Source organism: Numida meleagris, chromosome 17 (assembly GCF_002078875.1).
Source record: "Numida meleagris isolate 19003 breed g44 Domestic line chromosome 17, NumMel1.0, whole genome shotgun sequence".
Classification (NCBI taxonomy): domain Eukaryota; kingdom Metazoa; phylum Chordata; class Aves; order Galliformes; family Numididae; genus Numida; species Numida meleagris.
The window spans coordinates 213,248-231,962 of record NC_034425.1 but is presented as its reverse complement, the minus strand read 5'-3'; the positions used below and the strand labels follow the sequence as shown (position 1 = coordinate 231,962).

Below are 18,715 nucleotides of genomic sequence, written 5' to 3'. Positions count from 1 at the left end.
GAAAAAAATACAGATGAAAAATAAGCAAATGTCATAAGATTCAATTTTTGGAGTTCCAAGAACAGGGGAGAAAAAAAAATTAAATATGAAAAGGCATAAATGCTGCAAATAAGCTATACGATTAAAACGTTTTTCTCACAATTTGTCCTGCAAACAGAAAACGATATTAAAAGAGGGTAAGTAATTTTGAAAGATCACACTTTGAGAGAGGGAAGCAAGAGAAAAAGTAATTTCTAACATTAGTTATCTTCAGTAAGACCTTATTTCCAGCCCTATGCTGGACCTTTTCCATAAGTAACAAATGCCCTGCTCTGCTGTTCCCATTCCCTTTCCTGAGCAGCAGCTCCTCATTTCAGTGGAGTGAGGAGCTACAGAGGACATTGTTGTGATCTACTCATTCACCAACAAGTGGAAGAGATACTCAGAAAGCCTGATACACAGGACAATTAAAAAAAAATGGTTTAAAGTTTTAATTCATTTCACATAGACCAGTGAAACTGATAGCCAGAAGACTGCCTTGATGATGGCAAGAGGACGTTTGTGTTCTGCTGGTAAGCTCTCTGAAGTTGTATGCCCCTGAGGACAAAGTCTAGCACTCAAAAGCCTGCTCCTTCCTGCTTGCATTTCCTGGTGCGCACGCTCCTTCCTGCTCACATAATCCCCTGTCCAGGAGTTTAGGTAATGAGAAGCTCTGGCAAGCCCTGCTGAGCCCAACTGGGGCAGCTGCAGTGCTGCCCCCTCCCCACTGCCCCCTTCTGCCCTCCCAGTGCAGGCTCCGCTTGTCAGCAGAAGCTACCACACCCCGCTGAAGAGAAAACCACCAATGATTTTTAGGCAGGTCTGTGGAGGAATGAGAGCAGATGGTCTTCCTGGACCCTGCCAGAATCTTCTGCTCCCAGACTCGAGCCCAGAGCTCTTCTGCTCAGTGTAACAGAGCACTAGCATGAAATCAGGGGTGACCTGGTGAAACACACCAAGTTGCAGCACAAGTCTTGCTTCAGCCAGTAATACATTTAGCTGGTCAGTTGTATGATGACGCATCCCATAGGCAGCAGAACAGACATCAGCCGTCTTAGACTGGATTTTCAGTCTTGACTGTAATCATCTTATAACCTAAGAGCGCGTGAGCCATCAAGGCAGACTGCCAGCTTCTAAGATGTGTCTGCAGGTCCCGGTAGGCACAATATTTCATTAAGATGCCGTCTGGAAGGGTGAGGATGATGGCTTTCCCCCAGGACCTGACCCTCAGCAGAATTGGCCTGTAACTTTTCAAGAGGTCATGGGTTGCAACTTGCTGAGCACCTCCCAACAAAGCATAACATCAACTTACTGTAGATCCAATAGAGAGGCAGTTTGTGCCTTATTACAACATGTCACTCACATTTGTCTGTCACTCCCAAACCTGACTCCTGCAGCCCTTCACCTTTAGAGGCCTCAGTGAATGAACCCACTCGGCTTGGCCGTCACTTTTTTATTGGACCAGGACTTCCTGGTTCAGTTGAGAAAAACAACAAGCTGGATATGCACCTGCTGAAGAATCCACTTGCGTTTTTAGGAGCCTTTGTCCAATGGCACCAAAGGTTTGTGGACCATTGTGGCCCAGACTATCCTGCAGAAACCCAATGGACCCAACAGAGTTTTATGGGCAGCAGCAGGACAGAGATCTCAGGATACCTCTCAACACTCCTTCCTCCACAGCCCAAACCCAAAAGTGCGTTTTGCAGAGCCAATGCTTACCCTTGTGTTTAGACAACCAAAGGCTCATATTGGCAGAATCAAAGTTACAGACCCCCAGGACCTGCTTCTCCATCACTGTAACAGGTTATAGGAAAACTGGAATATACTCAGGACTCACTAAAATTGTGATGCAATATAACAGCAGCGGTTATACTGCGTGCAGATCAAGCAGCTTTCTTACAAGCTAAGTACGAGATCTGAATTTTTCAAACTAGCTTCAAAAAAATACCAAAAAAAAAAAAAAAGCTTAACAACATACTCACAGCTAAAGTGATTTTGCCTAGGATTTCTTCTGGAATAACATCATCTAATACACTATATACATATTTGTAAAACTTATCAAACGAGGTAGACATGAGCTCCATACAGATCCAACAGTCACCCTGGAAAAAGAAAATAATCTTTGTTACTGTCAAGCTTAAATGAGAAATAAAAATCCAGAAAGCATTAAGATATCCCTTGAATCCAATAAAACACATAAACAGCAACGTGTATTTGACAGGAAGGAAGAATTCCACCCTGATTAATTTCAGCCATTTAAAAAGCAGCGAAGTCTGAACTAGTCATTGAGAGCAATGGAGAAATCATCCCTATTATCCACTTCTCCTTACTCCATTTACCAGCAGAGAAATCTAATTGACAAGATCAGACTTGACACTGCATATTAGCTGCCCGAGCCTAGATGAAATTATGCCTCAAAAACTGTCTGGCTCTCCAGAAGACTGATGGCACAGTGAGATGCAACCGAACACAGTAAGACTACAAAAACGCCCTGCAGTTTACGTCAGCTCTGCATATGTCAGAGAACATCTCATACCAGATTTGGAGATATGATCTACGCAAGAGAAAATGAAAAGAAATTCAGGAGGATAGGGACTTTTGTTGACTTGCATTCAACAGTTAATTTAAACGCAGAAAACTGTAAGACATCTCTGCTAAACGAAAAGTGTGGTGAGGCACTGGCACAGGTTGCTCAGAGAGGTGCTGGGTGCCACCGAAGGCCAGGCTAGATGGGGCTCTGAGCACCTCATTGAGCTCTGGGTGTCCCTGTTCGTTGCAGAAGGACCAGATGATCTTTAAGGGTTCCTTCCAACTCAAACAATTCTATGATTCTATAAAAAACTAAGCTAAACAATCAGAGGAGAGCAGCATGTCTTCTTACCAAGCTCTCTCCTAAGATCTGTGAGTCAGCCCGCTCAAGATGGGGATAAGAAATGGATCTCCACAAAGATTACGTATGGAAGAATTTCATCTCTTGTATGCATAGTGATAAACAGCTTAGCCATGGATTGATCTCAGCTATTTCAAATTTTAAACATTTTAACTCCCATTGAGGACCACAGAAGACTTTGTATGAGCTGTTTCTGTAGAGTGTAATGCGCATCATGCAGTGCATTTGCATTGCTCCTAGAAACACTACATCACCAGAACTGGACTGTCCTCACCAGAAATGGCATACTCTTATGTCCATAAATGATGTCCTCTACAGCCTGTATCACAATCGTTGTTAAAACTGCATTAGCTGCCAAAAGCTAACTGCAAGATGTGCTTGATCAGCCTGGCTGCCCCACTGTGGTGAGGCACCGTCCAAAGCACTGCCGAGCAGCAGCTCCTGCAGTTCAGGAGGTGACAACTGGAGGAGAAGCCTCCTTAAGTAACTACCCCACAGAAGTTAGACTCTTCCCAATCAAACACACACACACAAAGAAATGAAATAAGGAAAATAAACAAGAACACAGAAATGCTGGCACTCTTGCAAAGCCCCACGCTCCTACCCCAAGTCAGTTCTGTTTGAAGCAACCTCCCGGTCTTTGTGTCAGCCAGGAGCAATTTGCAGTTTCTTCTGAGACAATTAAAAAAGCTTGCTGAGCCATAGGTTTTAAGGCCAAAAGGGGGTTTTGCATCCACTCAGAATAACCTCCTGTGAAAACCAGGCCAAGGAATGGCATCCACCAGGACCCATCTCCAGACCAAGTGCTTGGTTTAGTGGGAACACAAAGGGTCAGCAAAGGGGCCAGTGGGAACAAAAGGGGCCGGTGTCAGTGGTGTGAAACATCCCTTGCCCACACACCACTATCAGCTCACATCTCCCATGTATAGGAAAGGGCTGCTACAAGCCTGAGGCCAGAGAATACGCATTTCACCTGAAACAAAGCAGAAGGCACTGATAAAAAAAGGAACTTTGCTGAATGCAGAGGCTGGGACACCACCAAGAGGCAAATGCAACATCGAAGGAAGAGAACACAGCTGTTTCAAGTGACTGACACAAAGCAGTTGTGGATAGAGACTTGGAGAAAGGAGAGCTCAGGATGCTGGAGAAAGGTTGGTTATGGATGCATTTGGCTGAGGACCTGATCTGATTTAAACTGTAGAAATGAATTTATGTAACACACACAGAAGTGTTCCCCCTTCAGCACTGGCGACAAATGCAAAGTGCAGTTGTGGCATTTCTGTACCATCAAGACCAGCTCAGATGAAAGAACGTGGATGCAGTATTAGTGATGCATGTGAAATCCAAGTGAAACTGGAACCATCCCAGACCCTTACCAACTATCCACAGTGAAAGCAAACACGGACATGTTCTACTGCCTGCAGGATCTTTTAAGACACTGCCTCTGCTTTGAGCAGCCCTACCTTAACAACTGGTAGCATGCCATACTCCTGTGTGACTGTACTAAGGCTATGGGGAACTGGATTCATTTAAGAATGCCAGAATTTAACTGACCGCCCTCAGCCTCACATTAATGTCCACTTGCACCAGTACATGAGTGCCCTCAGTGGCCCAGGTTACAAGGGTGCTGTTTGTACAGGAAAAGCCAATTTATGTGGAACAACAGGCAACCTTATTAGAGCTGTTACTGTAACAAAAGCTTCACAACACACTTTGTATGCCTGCAGGGTTGTGCTGTGTGTTACTGAACACTCAAACATGTTTGTGTGTCACCACAACATTCAAACTGCTCATGATCACAAGCACCAAAGGGGGGAAAAAAAAAATCAAGACATGGTTTACTTGGTCTCCTGAAGTATATGCCACTTAGAAACCCTGGGTGTGGATATTTATTGATCTAGTGATATAAAAGTCTACCTGATCAACACGAATTCACATCAACAAGATCAGTGAAGAAAGATGAGAGAGCTTTTCAGTTATGCAGTTTCTTTAAGGCTGGTGGTAAGAGTCAAAATCCTGCAGGTTCTCATCTCTTCCCGGAACTTGAAAGAACCTACCTACAGGCAGAGCTGAAAAACCCTACTGAGAACAAAGAGGAAGACTGCCAGGTACAACTGAATTTCTTAGCAAATACAAAGAAGTGCCAATGTGCACGGCCAACTTCTGCTTCATCTTGAGTTGTGAGAACAAAATTATCTTCATGAAAGTTTCTCTTCAATTTATGCTCCCAGGTCAGGTTGGTTTCTGACTAGAAAATAACAAAGGAAGAAATTTAATTCTTCTCTTCCAGCTATAGCTATTCTTCCAAAGAATTTACTTTGCTCCTTTTCAAGTACTAAATTACCAGATGCTAGTGCACTTCTTGTAGGCATGTCAAAAAAAATGTCCTTCAAAGTATCGCTACCAGCGGTCCAGGACATACACTAAAACTGCGTCTTTACCAGCAGCTGGGCTGCTTCCACTTCTGAATTCTGTGTTTTTAGTTCCCAGCCCACAACCGAATACGTCACAGAGATGCCACTGAGTTGGAAAGCAGCTTGGCACGAAAAGGACCTGGAGGTCCTGGTAGACAAGTTGAACGTGAACCAGCCCCAGAGAAGGCTGATGGTATCCTGAGCTGCCTTAGGCAAAGTACTGCCAGGAGGTTGAGGTGATCCCTCCCCTCAGCTCAGCACTGGCAAGGCCACACCTGGAGTACTGCGTCCACAGGAGAGAGTCCGATCACAGGCCAAAAAGATGGTGAAGGGAGAGTTCAGCCTGGGGAAGAGAAGGCTCGGGAGGATCTCACCAGTGTCTATAAATACCTGAAAGAACAGTGCAGAGAAGGAGCCAGGCTCCTGCCCAGTGCCAGGACACTAGGAGCTGGGCACAAACCATAACACAGGAGGCTCCCTAAAAAGAAGATCAGGAAACATATTTGACTATGCAAGTGCCTGAGCACTGTCACAAGTTGCACAGAGAGGCTGTGGAATCTCCCTTACCAAAAGCCGCCTGCACATGGTCCTGGGCCACCTGCACCGGGTGGCCCTGCTTGAGCAGGGGGCTTGGACATAATGGCCTCCAGAGGTCCCCCCGGCCTCAACCAGTCTGTGATCCTGCACTACCAACACTGCAGTTTCACCACACTCGTGCACCTTTTATGCAAGTTGCACCTATACTAATGAGAATGAATGGAGACTCCCACCACATTTCCTTACAGGACACATAGGGCACTTTTCCTAAGCAATGGGGATTGCTCATTTGATCAGACATCTCAAGCCATTCTAAAACTGTTGAAGACTTCCACAGTCAGGTAGCATGTTGAGGACCTGCACAGGAGTGCTACAGAGCAGTTACATCACATATGGAGTCTCAGTCAGATGAAAGAGTCATCTTCAAGGTACCAAACACACATAAATATGTTGAAATTATTAATAAACACTGCAGATTTAAGAGCCTGTCTGGATGTTGTGTCTTCTGTTGGCACTGGGAGACACTCTTGAAAGTCTTTGTAATGGCTAGCACTGTTCTGAATATTACACTTATTTCATATAATTAACAGAGATCTTTGGGACAGAGGGCAACCCTGTCTCTGACTGAGAACACAGGATACTGAAAATATTTATTCTTCTATTACTTCATTTTGTAGTTGTGGCTGTCCTGTCACAGGAAAGTTAAACTAACTGGCATCTTCTTTGTCTGAATGCTTTTGTGTAGTATAAAATTTCATGGAATGTAATTACTTTCATTCTTCCTCAAATTTTAACTTGTCACCAACAAAAAAAAAGTTGAGAGTTTCTACAGTAGTCTGCACACGGTCTTTTAACTGTTGAAAATTCCTACAGATCCCATAGGTTTGAACATAGTGTTTATTGGGCCAAAATCACAGAGCAGGACTTTAAATGCTACTTTGAAGAGTTGGGAAAAAGCTATTACTGAGATGTGGTGGGTGTCCCATCCCTGGAGACTTTCACGGTGAGGCTGGATAAGGCCCTGGGCAACCTGATCTAGCTGTGCAGGTCGCTGTTCATTGCAGGGCAGTTGGACTGGATGACCTTTAGAGGTCCCTTTCCAACCCTAAGGATTCCACAATTCTACTTCAAGAAACTAAGGTGTAACATGAAAGTACTCCCAGGGCACTGAAGTGACACTCCATCCCACTCTCCTCTGGGTGACTCAAGATGAGCAGGCATCAACAGCAAAGAGACCTTGTATCAAATGACCAAGGATACATCCACAACTCAAATCAACATCACTGCTGTGCTGATGTCACGGTCATACTACTAACTCTTCTCTTGTACCAGCTGAGGGCCCCATGGCCTGCTTTACCTGGTTTCCTGGGCTTATTTTACAACTTGCAATTTTGCATTGTCATTTATTGAGTCAGTTGATATAAACTCGGCTCGGCTGCATTCATAGTGTGTAGAAGTCACTGCTGATATCCCAAGTCAGACAAGGCTTTTTTCCTCTACCCCTCTTGATAAGAAAAGTAACACGAAAAGTGACCTTAACAGAGTAGTTAGTGTGGTTGAGATAACTAACCAAATACTCCCAGGCTCACAGGAACAATCTCAAACTAGGTCAGCTACAAAGCTTGCAGCAAACAAACCAACAAGAAACAACAACTGTTTTTCTCTCAGATGTCTTTGCCCTCCAAACAGCAACTCTGAGGGAGAAACTCTTAGGGTCACCCAGAGCATGTATAGCTCAGCCTGATGCTCTTGTATTCTCACTAGAAGCGAAATCTTTGCAGAAATCCTAGCCATCCTCTTCTTCATCTCCTATCTGGCAAATATTGTTTTGAGAGGGAACAAACTGACCCCGGTAACCAGACCTCCTGCAGTGTGCCATCTCTCAGGACTGATGTGGAAAGCTCTGTGTGCTCTGTAATCAGGAGTCAGTGGTCTCGCTGGGGCAGTACTGAGAAACCAGATGACTTCCTCAGGCTCTGAATCTCCTACAGCTTGGAATAATGGCATAACCACCCCTCCTGTGCTTTCCTCCAGACTCTTCTCTTTCTGCTTCTCCTCATTCCTCAGGCTTTACTAGGAGCAACTTTCTCTCTTAAAAAGTCAAGCTGTGGAAATGAAAGCCATCTCAGCTGGCACACATGAAGAAGTCAGCAGACAGGGATGCTTCCTGTTCTTGAAAAAAGTGTGACATTTTCTACCTGGGATCTCTGCAGAAGCAACAGAGCAGTCCAGTCAACAGCTGCCTCAACAGAATGAAGTACACTGTACATCCACGGGGTGTGACATGGTGACATCAAGGTCACAACTTCACAGTTCTGGCAAGAGACTCCAGCACAGGCACCATCTGATGTCAGCACAATGAGGTCTCCTTTATTCATGCGAAGGTTGAAATGTTGCTTTTCCATCATCCACGTTTCACTAAATAGGTAATTCTATTTCATCTAAGTGAGTGCCTAAAAACTCACACAAAGTCCCACTGCTGGTAATTTATGTACGGTTTTTGCATTGATATACATTATACTGTCTTTGTAGACATAGCTAACAGAAGGATGTACCACATGATTAAAGAACAAGGAGCAAATAAAACACAGGTAAAGGTGCTAATGACTGAGGGACAACCGATACCACCTCCCAGAAAAGACTCATTCGCATGTCAAGCTTCCATGAAGATTACTCATGCCCCCAGTCTGGTTTCCATGAACCAATGGTATAGCTGTAGCATATGGCATTTAGCAATTTTTCAGGAAGAACCTTCAAAATTGTCAGAACTCCCAGAGACAAAGCTGCATTTTAAACCTTTCCCTATCAGAAAACGCTTGCTGAACAAGTGAGAATATGACTAGGGAAAATATTCACCTGCAGTATTTTTTGCCTTTCCAAACCAAACTTTTAATACTCATAGAGGCTGTCACAGCAACTTGTCTGTTTACAGTTACATGACTGTCTTCAAAGTGAGTTCCGTCCAATTTGGGCTCCCCAAAACATGAGGGGAGAGCTCTGCTTCTCAGCACAAGCAGCTCGCTCCTTCAGAGAGGTACTTGCCTTTCAGAACAGCCCAGCTGTCCTCCTGCTCTTCCTGAAGCTGCTATAATCTCCTTGCCAATTACATGATTGTGAGAGCTGCCTGCTCAATGTTCAAGCTCCGCTAAAGAGACTCAGAGTGAAGTTTTTCACCTTTCAGGAGCAGGATGAAGAAAATCTCCCATCTGTAAATCCATCTATCCCCAGAGAATCTGACTCCTGGCTCAGTGCAGAAGGTCCCAATAACTGCTTCTTGGAATGTTTTTCCTTACTTTTCAGCTTGAAAAGCTGTAACACAAGGCTTTGTTGACACATACATTGGCGTAGGACATCCTGAGAAAGGTTTAGTCCCATGTGGTCCTGTGATCCAGGGGATGGTGCAACAGTGAGCTGGATAATTCCATTACTTTGGGAATGGATCATAGTCAGAGGGTGACACAGGTTCAAACATACTGCTGAAAATCTTTTTTTCCACTTAAATACATCATCTCTCTTCTCCTCAGCTGTCACAGTTTTGCTTTCTTTAAAAAATGTAATTTAAATTAGAACATGTAATTAATATGACAAGACAGAAAACTCATCCAAGTCTACCAGGAAGAAACCAAGGCAAGGGGAGAAATCCCACACCACTGATGCTGGGGGTGTGGGCAGAGGGGATGCCAGGGGCCAACACAATATATTCCAGAGTGACCTTACTGAAGCCTCACCCAAGGAACAATGCCTAGCTGCAAGAGGACAGGACTTTTTGACAATACAAAGGGCAAAGGCCAGGCTGACAGCTGGGCACTGGTCAGGGCAGGTTTCTGTATTATTGATGTGCAGAGAGGTGACAGGCTCACGCAGTTCTGAACATGTTGCTCATTAGCATCTGGCAAGATACAGTCTTGCCCAGAGACTTTTCTTCAAACTAGCTGACAGCCTTATCTTTTGTATTTCAGCAAGGCTGCCAACTTGCAGACAAGGCTGAGCCTACACACTTGGTAGGAGTTTGGACTGCATGAACAGGGACAAAGCCTCCTGGCCCAAAATGTTCAACAGATAAGACAAAGTGAAGCACGGGAAAAGGAAGGATTAGTATCCTTATTTTAGAGACTGAGGTTTAAAGCCAGAAAAATGAAGAAATTACAGAGGAAGATTCCTGAGAATCAGGAATTGAACATTCAGTTCCAACTGTGGGCTTTAAATTCCAACATTCACCTTCTTCCTCTAACAGCACCCCAGTAAAGCCCTAACAGGCGCTGCATGGGCTGCAATGCCAGATAATATACAAAGATGGAAAACAGGGGTCTACTCACTGCTGTTCTTCTTCCTGCAGGTAGGCACAAGTAGAGGAAAACAGGCAAGCGTGGCTTAAGATTGTGAAGGCTGCATGCAGAACACCAGTGTCCCAACTGTTTTTACTGGTCATTCAAAGGCAATGTGAGTGCCTGGGCAAGGCACAAGGAGACAGAATGATACCTTCTGCTGCCTTGCAGAATAATGCATACCTTAAATTATGTGTATAAGTAGGTTCTAGAACAGTCACAAAAATGCAGTGATTAATATTATATTCCTGGCCATGAACAACTGAATTATGTCAGGATTAACAATGGTCAGCTTACATAGCTTTTGATGCTCTAACTCTGGTCTTGATATAATCCATGGAAGCGTCATACTGGATAACTCACTCCACAGCACACAGTATTTATGTGCATTAAAGGTCCGAGCAAAATTACTGCCCCTAGGCAAGCTATTGCAGGTACGGCTCCTTTCAAGAGCAGTCATGCAATTATGGTTCCAACAGAATAGCAGAGAACTGGAAAAGATGCAGATAACAGCAAGAAAGATGATCAAAGATCAGAATGGATTCTGTGTATGACACAGCTGGCACTTATGAGGCTGAAGAAGACGACATGACAGGCAGTGAATATGGTAACACTCTGTAAGATCCTCAGTGGCCTGGACAGAGTGGATAAGGAGCAACTGTTCACTGCCTCATCAAATACAGACGCTAAGGAACCACTGGGAGCAGCACTTAGAACAGCAGGATTCAAACTGAAAATGGATTGTGGTGACAGGCCTTCAAATGAAGGATGGACAAGAGCAAGTACTTCTCCAGGAGCACTACAGATGCAAAAAATGTACATGTATTCAAAGAAAAAACGAACCTTTTAATGGACAAGAAATCCAGGAAGAATCACTAAGCAAAAGATAGAGCTCAGAAGACATTAATCTACACATGACTGAAGGCTATGCCAAAGCCACACACATGCTTCTGTAAGCAGATCCTATGGGCTGATGCCAGAGACAGGACCACCCGCTGCTCTGACCCTGCAAGATCACTCATACTTTCTTATGCACATGCAGGTACAAACCACTTCAAGGAAGAAGCATGTCAGTCGTGGGTCTCTGACACAGCCCTGGTACATACATACGTGCATACATACATCTATACATATACCAGGTAACTATCTGCTCCCAGCAGCCACCTTTAGTACAGGGATACTGAGTGCGCACATGTCCTCCACGTGGTTCTTTCTGACAACTGCTGACATCAATCACATTCATGTCCAAGCATGGTGCTGCAGAGCTGCACCCAGCCCAGCAGCACTCACCTTGCATGGGGAACCACAAGCTTATTGAAAGAGAGACTGAAATATGCAGACAGACAATAATAACAAGTGGGATAGCATCCAGGTGTTTAGCAGCACTAAAACATCTGGGTATCTTGGTTAAATAACCTTGATTAAAGGTGGTGAGCTAAAAATCCTAACAAATTAATTTTCTCTTCTTTACTGCAAGTTGGCAGCTGCAAAGACAAAAAAAGGCACAAAAACAAACTGTGCTATGAATGAAGCAAGTTTGGAGTCCCCACCTCTCTGAAGAGTGCACCATAAAACTGAACAATATATGGGCAGTCACTGCTTCGCATTACTACATCAAGGTCCATCAGAAGCTGCTTCTGTTCTTTTTCATCCACTGTCGACCGAATTCTCTGAAAGAGGAAGAGTGGCAGAGACTTTATCACTTACATGCCATTACTGTATCCTCAAAACCACCACTGGAGAAACATGCCAGGGACCCCAAACCCAAAGCTGAGCAGGCAATCCCCAAGGCATGCTCAAACGCACTCTAGAGAATTGAACTACATTGTCAAATAAGAATTTTAACTCATAACCCCAAAAGCCATTAAATTCAGATTCTAATATACCCAATTAAATTTTACTCTCATGAGCATCAACATTTTCAGATGAAATGGCAGAATGAAATTAAAGAGCAGAGATTTCACTGAAACCTACAGTGAAACATGTTCAGGCTTTTATTTCAAAACAAATACCCACAGAGTTCTTAGTAATGCTGGATGGGGCTCAAAGACCAATCTGAAATTAAACCAAGGTACATTATGTTTTAAATTACTAAGAAAAGCAAAGACGACAGAACGGTTCCCTCCACCATGGCTGACACAGTGAAAATGGCCCATTAGGTAATCGAGGAAACACATTTCTCTGGAAACCCTAATGGTGGACAACAGTCTTTCTCATAAAAATAACAATTCTTGGCCGAGGTAACATCCTTGGCCTAGGTAACATTAAGATATATCTATATATAGACATACTGTATGTTTGAAAACATATATATGTATATATTATCCTTTATACTGTACATAAGGTAATCTACGATTTAAGTGGGAAAGAACAATGCAAGTTTGAAAATAGAAAAGAGCACATGGCCAAACATGAAGTTCATTAAATGAAGGATGGAGTGGACCATCCAAAGTTTTGCATGTAATTTTTACAAACACATTCAGCATCTTGCAATAATTAATGCATTCCCTGAAATGTGAGAAAAATTATGACCCTGAAGAAGTAAGTCATGTTGAGAAATAATTAAAAAAAAAGAAAAAAGAAAAAATAACTGTCAAGAAGTCCAAAGCAACAGAAGTAGCCTGGGCACTCCTTGAGGAGAAAAACTACTTGACATCCAAGAAAGAAAAAATATTCAAGGTTCTGGGAAAAACTTGTGTGATACCAGCACCAAGTCCTACCAGCACTGCTAGGCAGAGAGCTCACTGACCTGTGAACAACTGCTGGTGGCAGCAAGACCACACACGTTAGCAAGCACAGGGCTAAGCACCTGGAGGTACATTTGAGGTTGGCTATTCATATCACATTATTTAACAGTGCATGATTATGTACTTTCAGACTTTTTTGTGACAAATCACAAAAAATGAGGACAGTATTGACACTACAGTTTTCCTTACCTTTGGTGCATCCTGGTATTTTGGTATTTCATCATTCGTTCTTTACATTCTAGTTTGGCCTAGACCAGTCATTGTTGCGCTCATTTGCCTCCCAATGAATTCTAGAGCACTAGGGAAAACTGGCAAGAGACTTGTCCAGCACACCCACAATCTGTAACACCCACATCTTGCAATGCCACCAAGTGGGTGACATTTTGTAGTTGCAAACAGAGCAAGAAGATGGCTGAGGGGACTAGTACTGAAACTGAAACACTTCACCTCCAGGTCACTGGTTCAAATCTGTTTTGCAGAAGTTCAGTGCCATCACTGAAGGAAGTCTGACAAGTTTGCTCATTTCTTTTTCTCGCATCTACGTCACAAAAAGCTCTACAATCCGCTGCTGGGATACCAAAGGCTAATCAGAATGAATACCTCTTTCTAGATGGCATACCATCAGCACTGTATGAAATGATAATGACATTGCTCTGACCCTTGATAGAAGATGATGGATGGCAAAGCCACTGTGGTGGTATCTCTGAGGAACAGTTTAGTCTCTCACTGAGATGCTACCCACTTCTAAGAAAAGTTCACAAAACAGGTGAATCTTTTCTCTATACTGCAACTCATAGCTCTCTTCCATGCCAACTCCATATCTCCCAGCCCCCCAAAAGCCTTTCTCATGGTGATCCAAGAATCTCCTCAGCTTCCCTCTGCATTACCCTCCCATCTGCATGATCCAGCCACCCCTGCAGCATGCTTCTCAAATTCTACAACTTCACCTGAAAGCATCCCATCCCACCTCTCATATTTCCTTCTCTGTCTTACTTCTTCAGCTCTGGAAAGCACGTAAGATATGTTGTATAGAGGAGGCGATTTTAACAGCACCCTGGAACAACTCTGAACCCTAACACTTCTCCTTTTTCCAACCACAGTCTCCCCAAGAAGAAAGAGCAAGAGCAGGTAGAGGACACAGAGGATGGACTGTCAGTCAGTTATACTGCAGAGTGTCCATGCAGATGCAGCACCCAAAGGACAACTTGAGAAGCCAGCATGAACTCCTGAGCAAACATTGCTTCAGGCTCCAAAGACTGCTGGGGACACAGGGTTTGAACATTCAGGATAAGGGCAAAACAGTCAGAGGCAATGTGCTGCACAGCTCTGATCAGGGGGCAGCCCAGGCTGGAGAAGTCTGCTGCATGCCAGCTGTCTCAATTCATCAGCTAAGGAGCAGGCATTCACCAACAAAAGAAGGAAGAAAAAGCAAAAGGTAATTGAAGTCAACAGCAGCCACAACTCAAACAGCACACTATCTAACTCCATGGCAGGACACTGCAGCCGCTCCCACAGACAGACTCTCCCAAGGACATGGGAAATGGCAGGAAAGGAAGACACAAGGCAAGGCAACAGTCTGATGACTCCATTTAATAGGATGGACAGGTCTCACTTCTCTTCAGGTCTTATGTATCTCAGCCTGGTTACTCTACTGCATGCAGTTGCTGCTACGGCCAAACAAGCTATGTAAGGAAGAAGGGTTTTTTTGCAGTAGAGACTTAGAAGGAGTCTCATTTTTAGCAGTTCCTGTTGGCCTCAAGCTGCAGCAAACCCTTCAGAAGTACATTCTCCAGCCCGTTTAGTACAAAGTCAGGTTAGGATAAAGTCTTCCAACATCAGAAACAAGAGCTCTGAAAGTTATGCTCTGGACAGTATCAACAGCAAAATGCTAAGCTATGCTTTGTGGTTTGGACCACTCAAACCTAAAACCAGGTAAATCCCACAAACCAGACCCAGGACAGAAGAGACATCACAAAGCCCCAGTACACACAGGGAAAGATTCAGATGCAGTGGGTAGCAGCCAGATGAGAAAGAGGAAAGGGAATAGGGAAAAAGCGGGAAAGGTAAAGAGGAAAAGAAGAAAAGAAAGAAAAAAGCCATAAGCACCAAATTGAAAACATGCCTCTTGAGCCAAGTGGAAAAACAACACTATCCTGCATACAGGGCTGAGCAGAAAGCCCAGCAGTGTGCCTGGCAGTGCCCCAAAGGGCTGGGTTACCTACAGGGTGACAGGGACGGAGGGCTGGAACATGCAGGAAGAACGGGATTTTGCACACTTGCTGCAGAGGACAAGAACATTCACCTACCCATCCAAAACACTTTTAGTGCTGTAAAAAGCATGTCAGGTCTTTCACTGATCACAACTAGTCTCTGTCTCCTCTAATACGATTCAGTCTCTCGCCATTTCCTTTTAATTTTTAATCATTCACTACTTCCTCTGTATCTTATCAGCAGGGTTTGGAACAGCCTTCCCTTACTCTCAGCCAACTACCCAAACAGATGAGTGAAACAGAAAATCCTCCTCAATAAATTGTAAGAGTAAGTAGGCAACTTCAGCGAGTGTATCTAATCACGCCAAGAATGGAAATGTATACCATAAAGCCAGCTCACAAAAATCCTAATGCTCCTCTTCTGAAATCATATGGGAAAGAGGAAGGTCAGGGAAACATGCCCCTTGGTTGAACTTAATCCACTTGTGTGTCATCTTAGAGGGCTATCAGACATCCAGGAAATGATGGATAAATTACAGAGGTATAAATAAATGTTTAAATTCTGCTCTCAAGGACATCTGATCCTTAACCTATTTCAACTGTGGGACTGCCATCAGTGAAAATCTGTGAAAGCCAAAGGAAGGCTTAAACACCTGTTTTAAAGCAATGGATAAGAGAGCAAGCACTGACCACAAGGCAAAATGATGTGAAAGAGGCACTGTGTTCCTAAACAGGAACGGCTACACAGCTTACTGACTCCTCCAGGAAGAACAAAGATCTTTTATGGACATTTTATAGGCTTGACATCCTACAGGATTTTATGTACTTCCAAACAGTGCCTCGGCCAGCTTCTCTGATTACCCAGCTTATCTTGGAATTGCTTCTGAGCTTCTTAGGACAAGTGCAGAAGAAGTGAAAGGCTGCCTGTAGACTGGTCAAAACTACCACCAGACTACACAGAAAACAGAAAACCAACAAAATCTGAAGATGTTGGCTAGAACTGGAAACTAGACTAGATAATATTGCAGAGAAAGACCAAATCAGTCAGACTGGTTTATACAGAAGATACTGCAAGATACAGAAAATTATGGTATACAGCTGAAAAATCACCTCTTCTGGAGCGGAGGAAAACTGAAGCAGAGGACTGATAACAAAAATGCCCCCTCTGCAGTTTGCTCACTCCCTAGGTGTAGCTATTTCTGATGGAAAAACCACAAGAGGTGCAAGACTTGTCTGTGGTGCCCTGACAAGAAGCCTGAATGCCAACTGAAGCACAAACTGACTAGGTTCCTGACAGCACATTTTTCAGCCAGTTCAAAACAAGAGAACTAGAAGAGGAAGAAATTGGTAGAAGCTTCTAGCATGGAAACCAATATGTCCGGGTGTTTCCTACTGCTGGAGAGCCATGGTTCAGGAGGCCACAGGGGAGAGCAGGGGCCTGAGCTGTGCCTTCCCATTGCCACCGTGCTTGTACTCCAGGCTGGCACAAGCACCGCTTCACAGGTTAAAGGCTGGCTATGTCAAATATTTGATTATTTACCTTGGGAACATTTCAAACAAGAAACCCTCCTAGCCTTCAAGAGGCCTTTTTCACATTCTGGTTAATAAAACCCACAATGTGTATTATCCGTGCTATTTAAGTAGTAAGCAGAGCATCATGCTCCAACAGTGAGAATAGTTCCTAGCATTCATTCAGACTGGGGGATGTTTCGTTTATGTATTTTTATACCAAACTGGGAAAACAAGGATGTTTCGACGTCTCATTTTGATCACCAATCTTAAAGGGAAACCTCAAGAAAGAAATAACCCTCAGCTGCCTGGTGAGCTTCCCAAGGAAACCACTTCACCCAAATAAAGTGGGACTTTGATCTGATGAAGACAATCTGGTTCTTCGGCTGTGTGGTATCCTCATGGAACAAGAGGCACAGCCCCCGAGAGCAGCTACGACAACAACATATGGTGATACTGGAGGGCAGGTACCAAAGGGGGCTGGGGCAGCATGTGTTGCGAAGCCTCAGCGATAAGATGAGGAGTGCCAGAGTGCAGCAGATCCCGAGAAGGGACCAGGGCTCTCTGCAGGGAGATTGTTCACAAGTGAATTACAAACTGACACAGACTGAACAAAAACAGAAGAGCAAACAAGAAACCAGAAACAAAGCCAAAGGACGCTGGATGAAACTGGAAGGTGGACAAGGCAGTATCATAGAAAACTGGTGCTGGTGCCTCCAGGCAAACGTGGGCCAGGGCAGACACTGCCTTCAAGGAAAAGGACTACAGAAGAGAAACCTGCCAAGGAGGCACAGAGTTAATGTGCAAACTGGCCTTGCAATGGTGAATGGACACAGAGCTGGCAGTGGACAAAATTGGGCTGTTTTCTTTCCCACAAGGAAGAGTCTTGACCCCACATGCAAATAAATTCTCAAGGAAATGAATGGGGATTTTTTGAGGGAGGGAAAGATCACAATGCCAGATGACTCAGAGCAAATGGGCACTTTCAATCTCCAGGAAGACCTGTGAGATAAACGGGATTGAACGAACAAGAGGATTCTTCTCCTTTTGATCTTGCAAAAATACAATACTTTTCATGGAGAAAAATGAAAAAATGTTGGATATAAATCCTCTGAGTTTGATTCCTCTTTCCTTTACCACCTCCCCCTCTTCCTGAAGAGGCTTTCAATGGGACAGAGAGCCGGGGATGCGAAAGCAACACAGCAAATCCTGCAAACACCTGCCTGTAGGCAAAAGCACAGCTCCCAGCCTTCTGCAGCCACATCCTGCTGCTCCAGCCTGCTCTGCAGAGACACATCATATCTTCCTGTTATTTAAATACTTATTACTAAGGGCACGGTATGACAAAAACTGAAGGAGAGGGAGGAGTAGAACTGGGCACAAGAATTCATCATCAGAGCCTCTCCCTCCAACAGCCTAAAGCTTTGCTGAAGTGGTTTCACAACAGTGACATAAAGAGATATATTCTCCTCCTCCACCACTGATGTTGAAGTACCAGATGAAAGCTTTCTGACTCAGCCAAGGGCCTGGCAGCAACAGGACACCCTCATTAGAGGTCCAAGGATTACATCTGCCAAGATCCATACACTGGCTGATCAGGCCAAACTGCATAAAAGGGAAAAATGAAGGGAAACTGTGCTTTCACCTGCACATCTCAAGTTTTTTTTGGTGCTGTTTCAGCACAGGAGTGGAGATTGCAGTGGTAAGAAGTGGAGACAGGTGGGGCAGCCCTTGGGCTTTGCTTGGGGACCTCAGGAGCACAGCAGAATGCATGCTGCAGGGAAAACTCAGGGCATCACGCAGAGAGAAAGCAGAAGGTGAAAGTAAACCATGTCTGAAGGAGCCAAAAATTGCAAAGTGCCATGAAAGTGGCATGACAGGCTAGGAAAAGCCAGAGAAAAGAAGTGGAAACAGGATTTGAGGTTCGATATAGCAGTTGCATTTCCTCGAGCCTGAGAGGTGAGCAGGATGAGTGCCCAAAGCTGCCAGGCTGTCCAGGTGCAGCAGGATCTGGAAACTCCAACACAGGAGAAAAGAGCAACTCTTCATCTGTTCATTACTATGT

The 18,715-nt window shown here is 44.2% G+C and overlaps 1 protein-coding gene across 4 annotated transcripts in view; it reads right to left on the bottom strand.

Moving 5' to 3' along the window:
- Window positions 1–18,715, bottom strand: part of MAP2K4 (mitogen-activated protein kinase kinase 4) — a 91,540-nt gene that overhangs the window by 22,538 nt on the left and 50,287 nt on the right. For all 4 annotated transcript variants that reach the window (XM_021414538.1, XM_021414539.1, XM_021414540.1 and 1 more), the window contains 2 exons: window positions 11,735–11,854; window positions 2,001–2,120 (listed from right to left, as the gene is read on the bottom strand). In XM_021414538.1, the coding sequence (XP_021270213.1) occupies window positions 2,001–2,120; window positions 11,735–11,854 (240 nt within the window). The remainder of the gene's footprint in view (window positions 1–2,000; window positions 2,121–11,734; window positions 11,855–18,715) is intronic.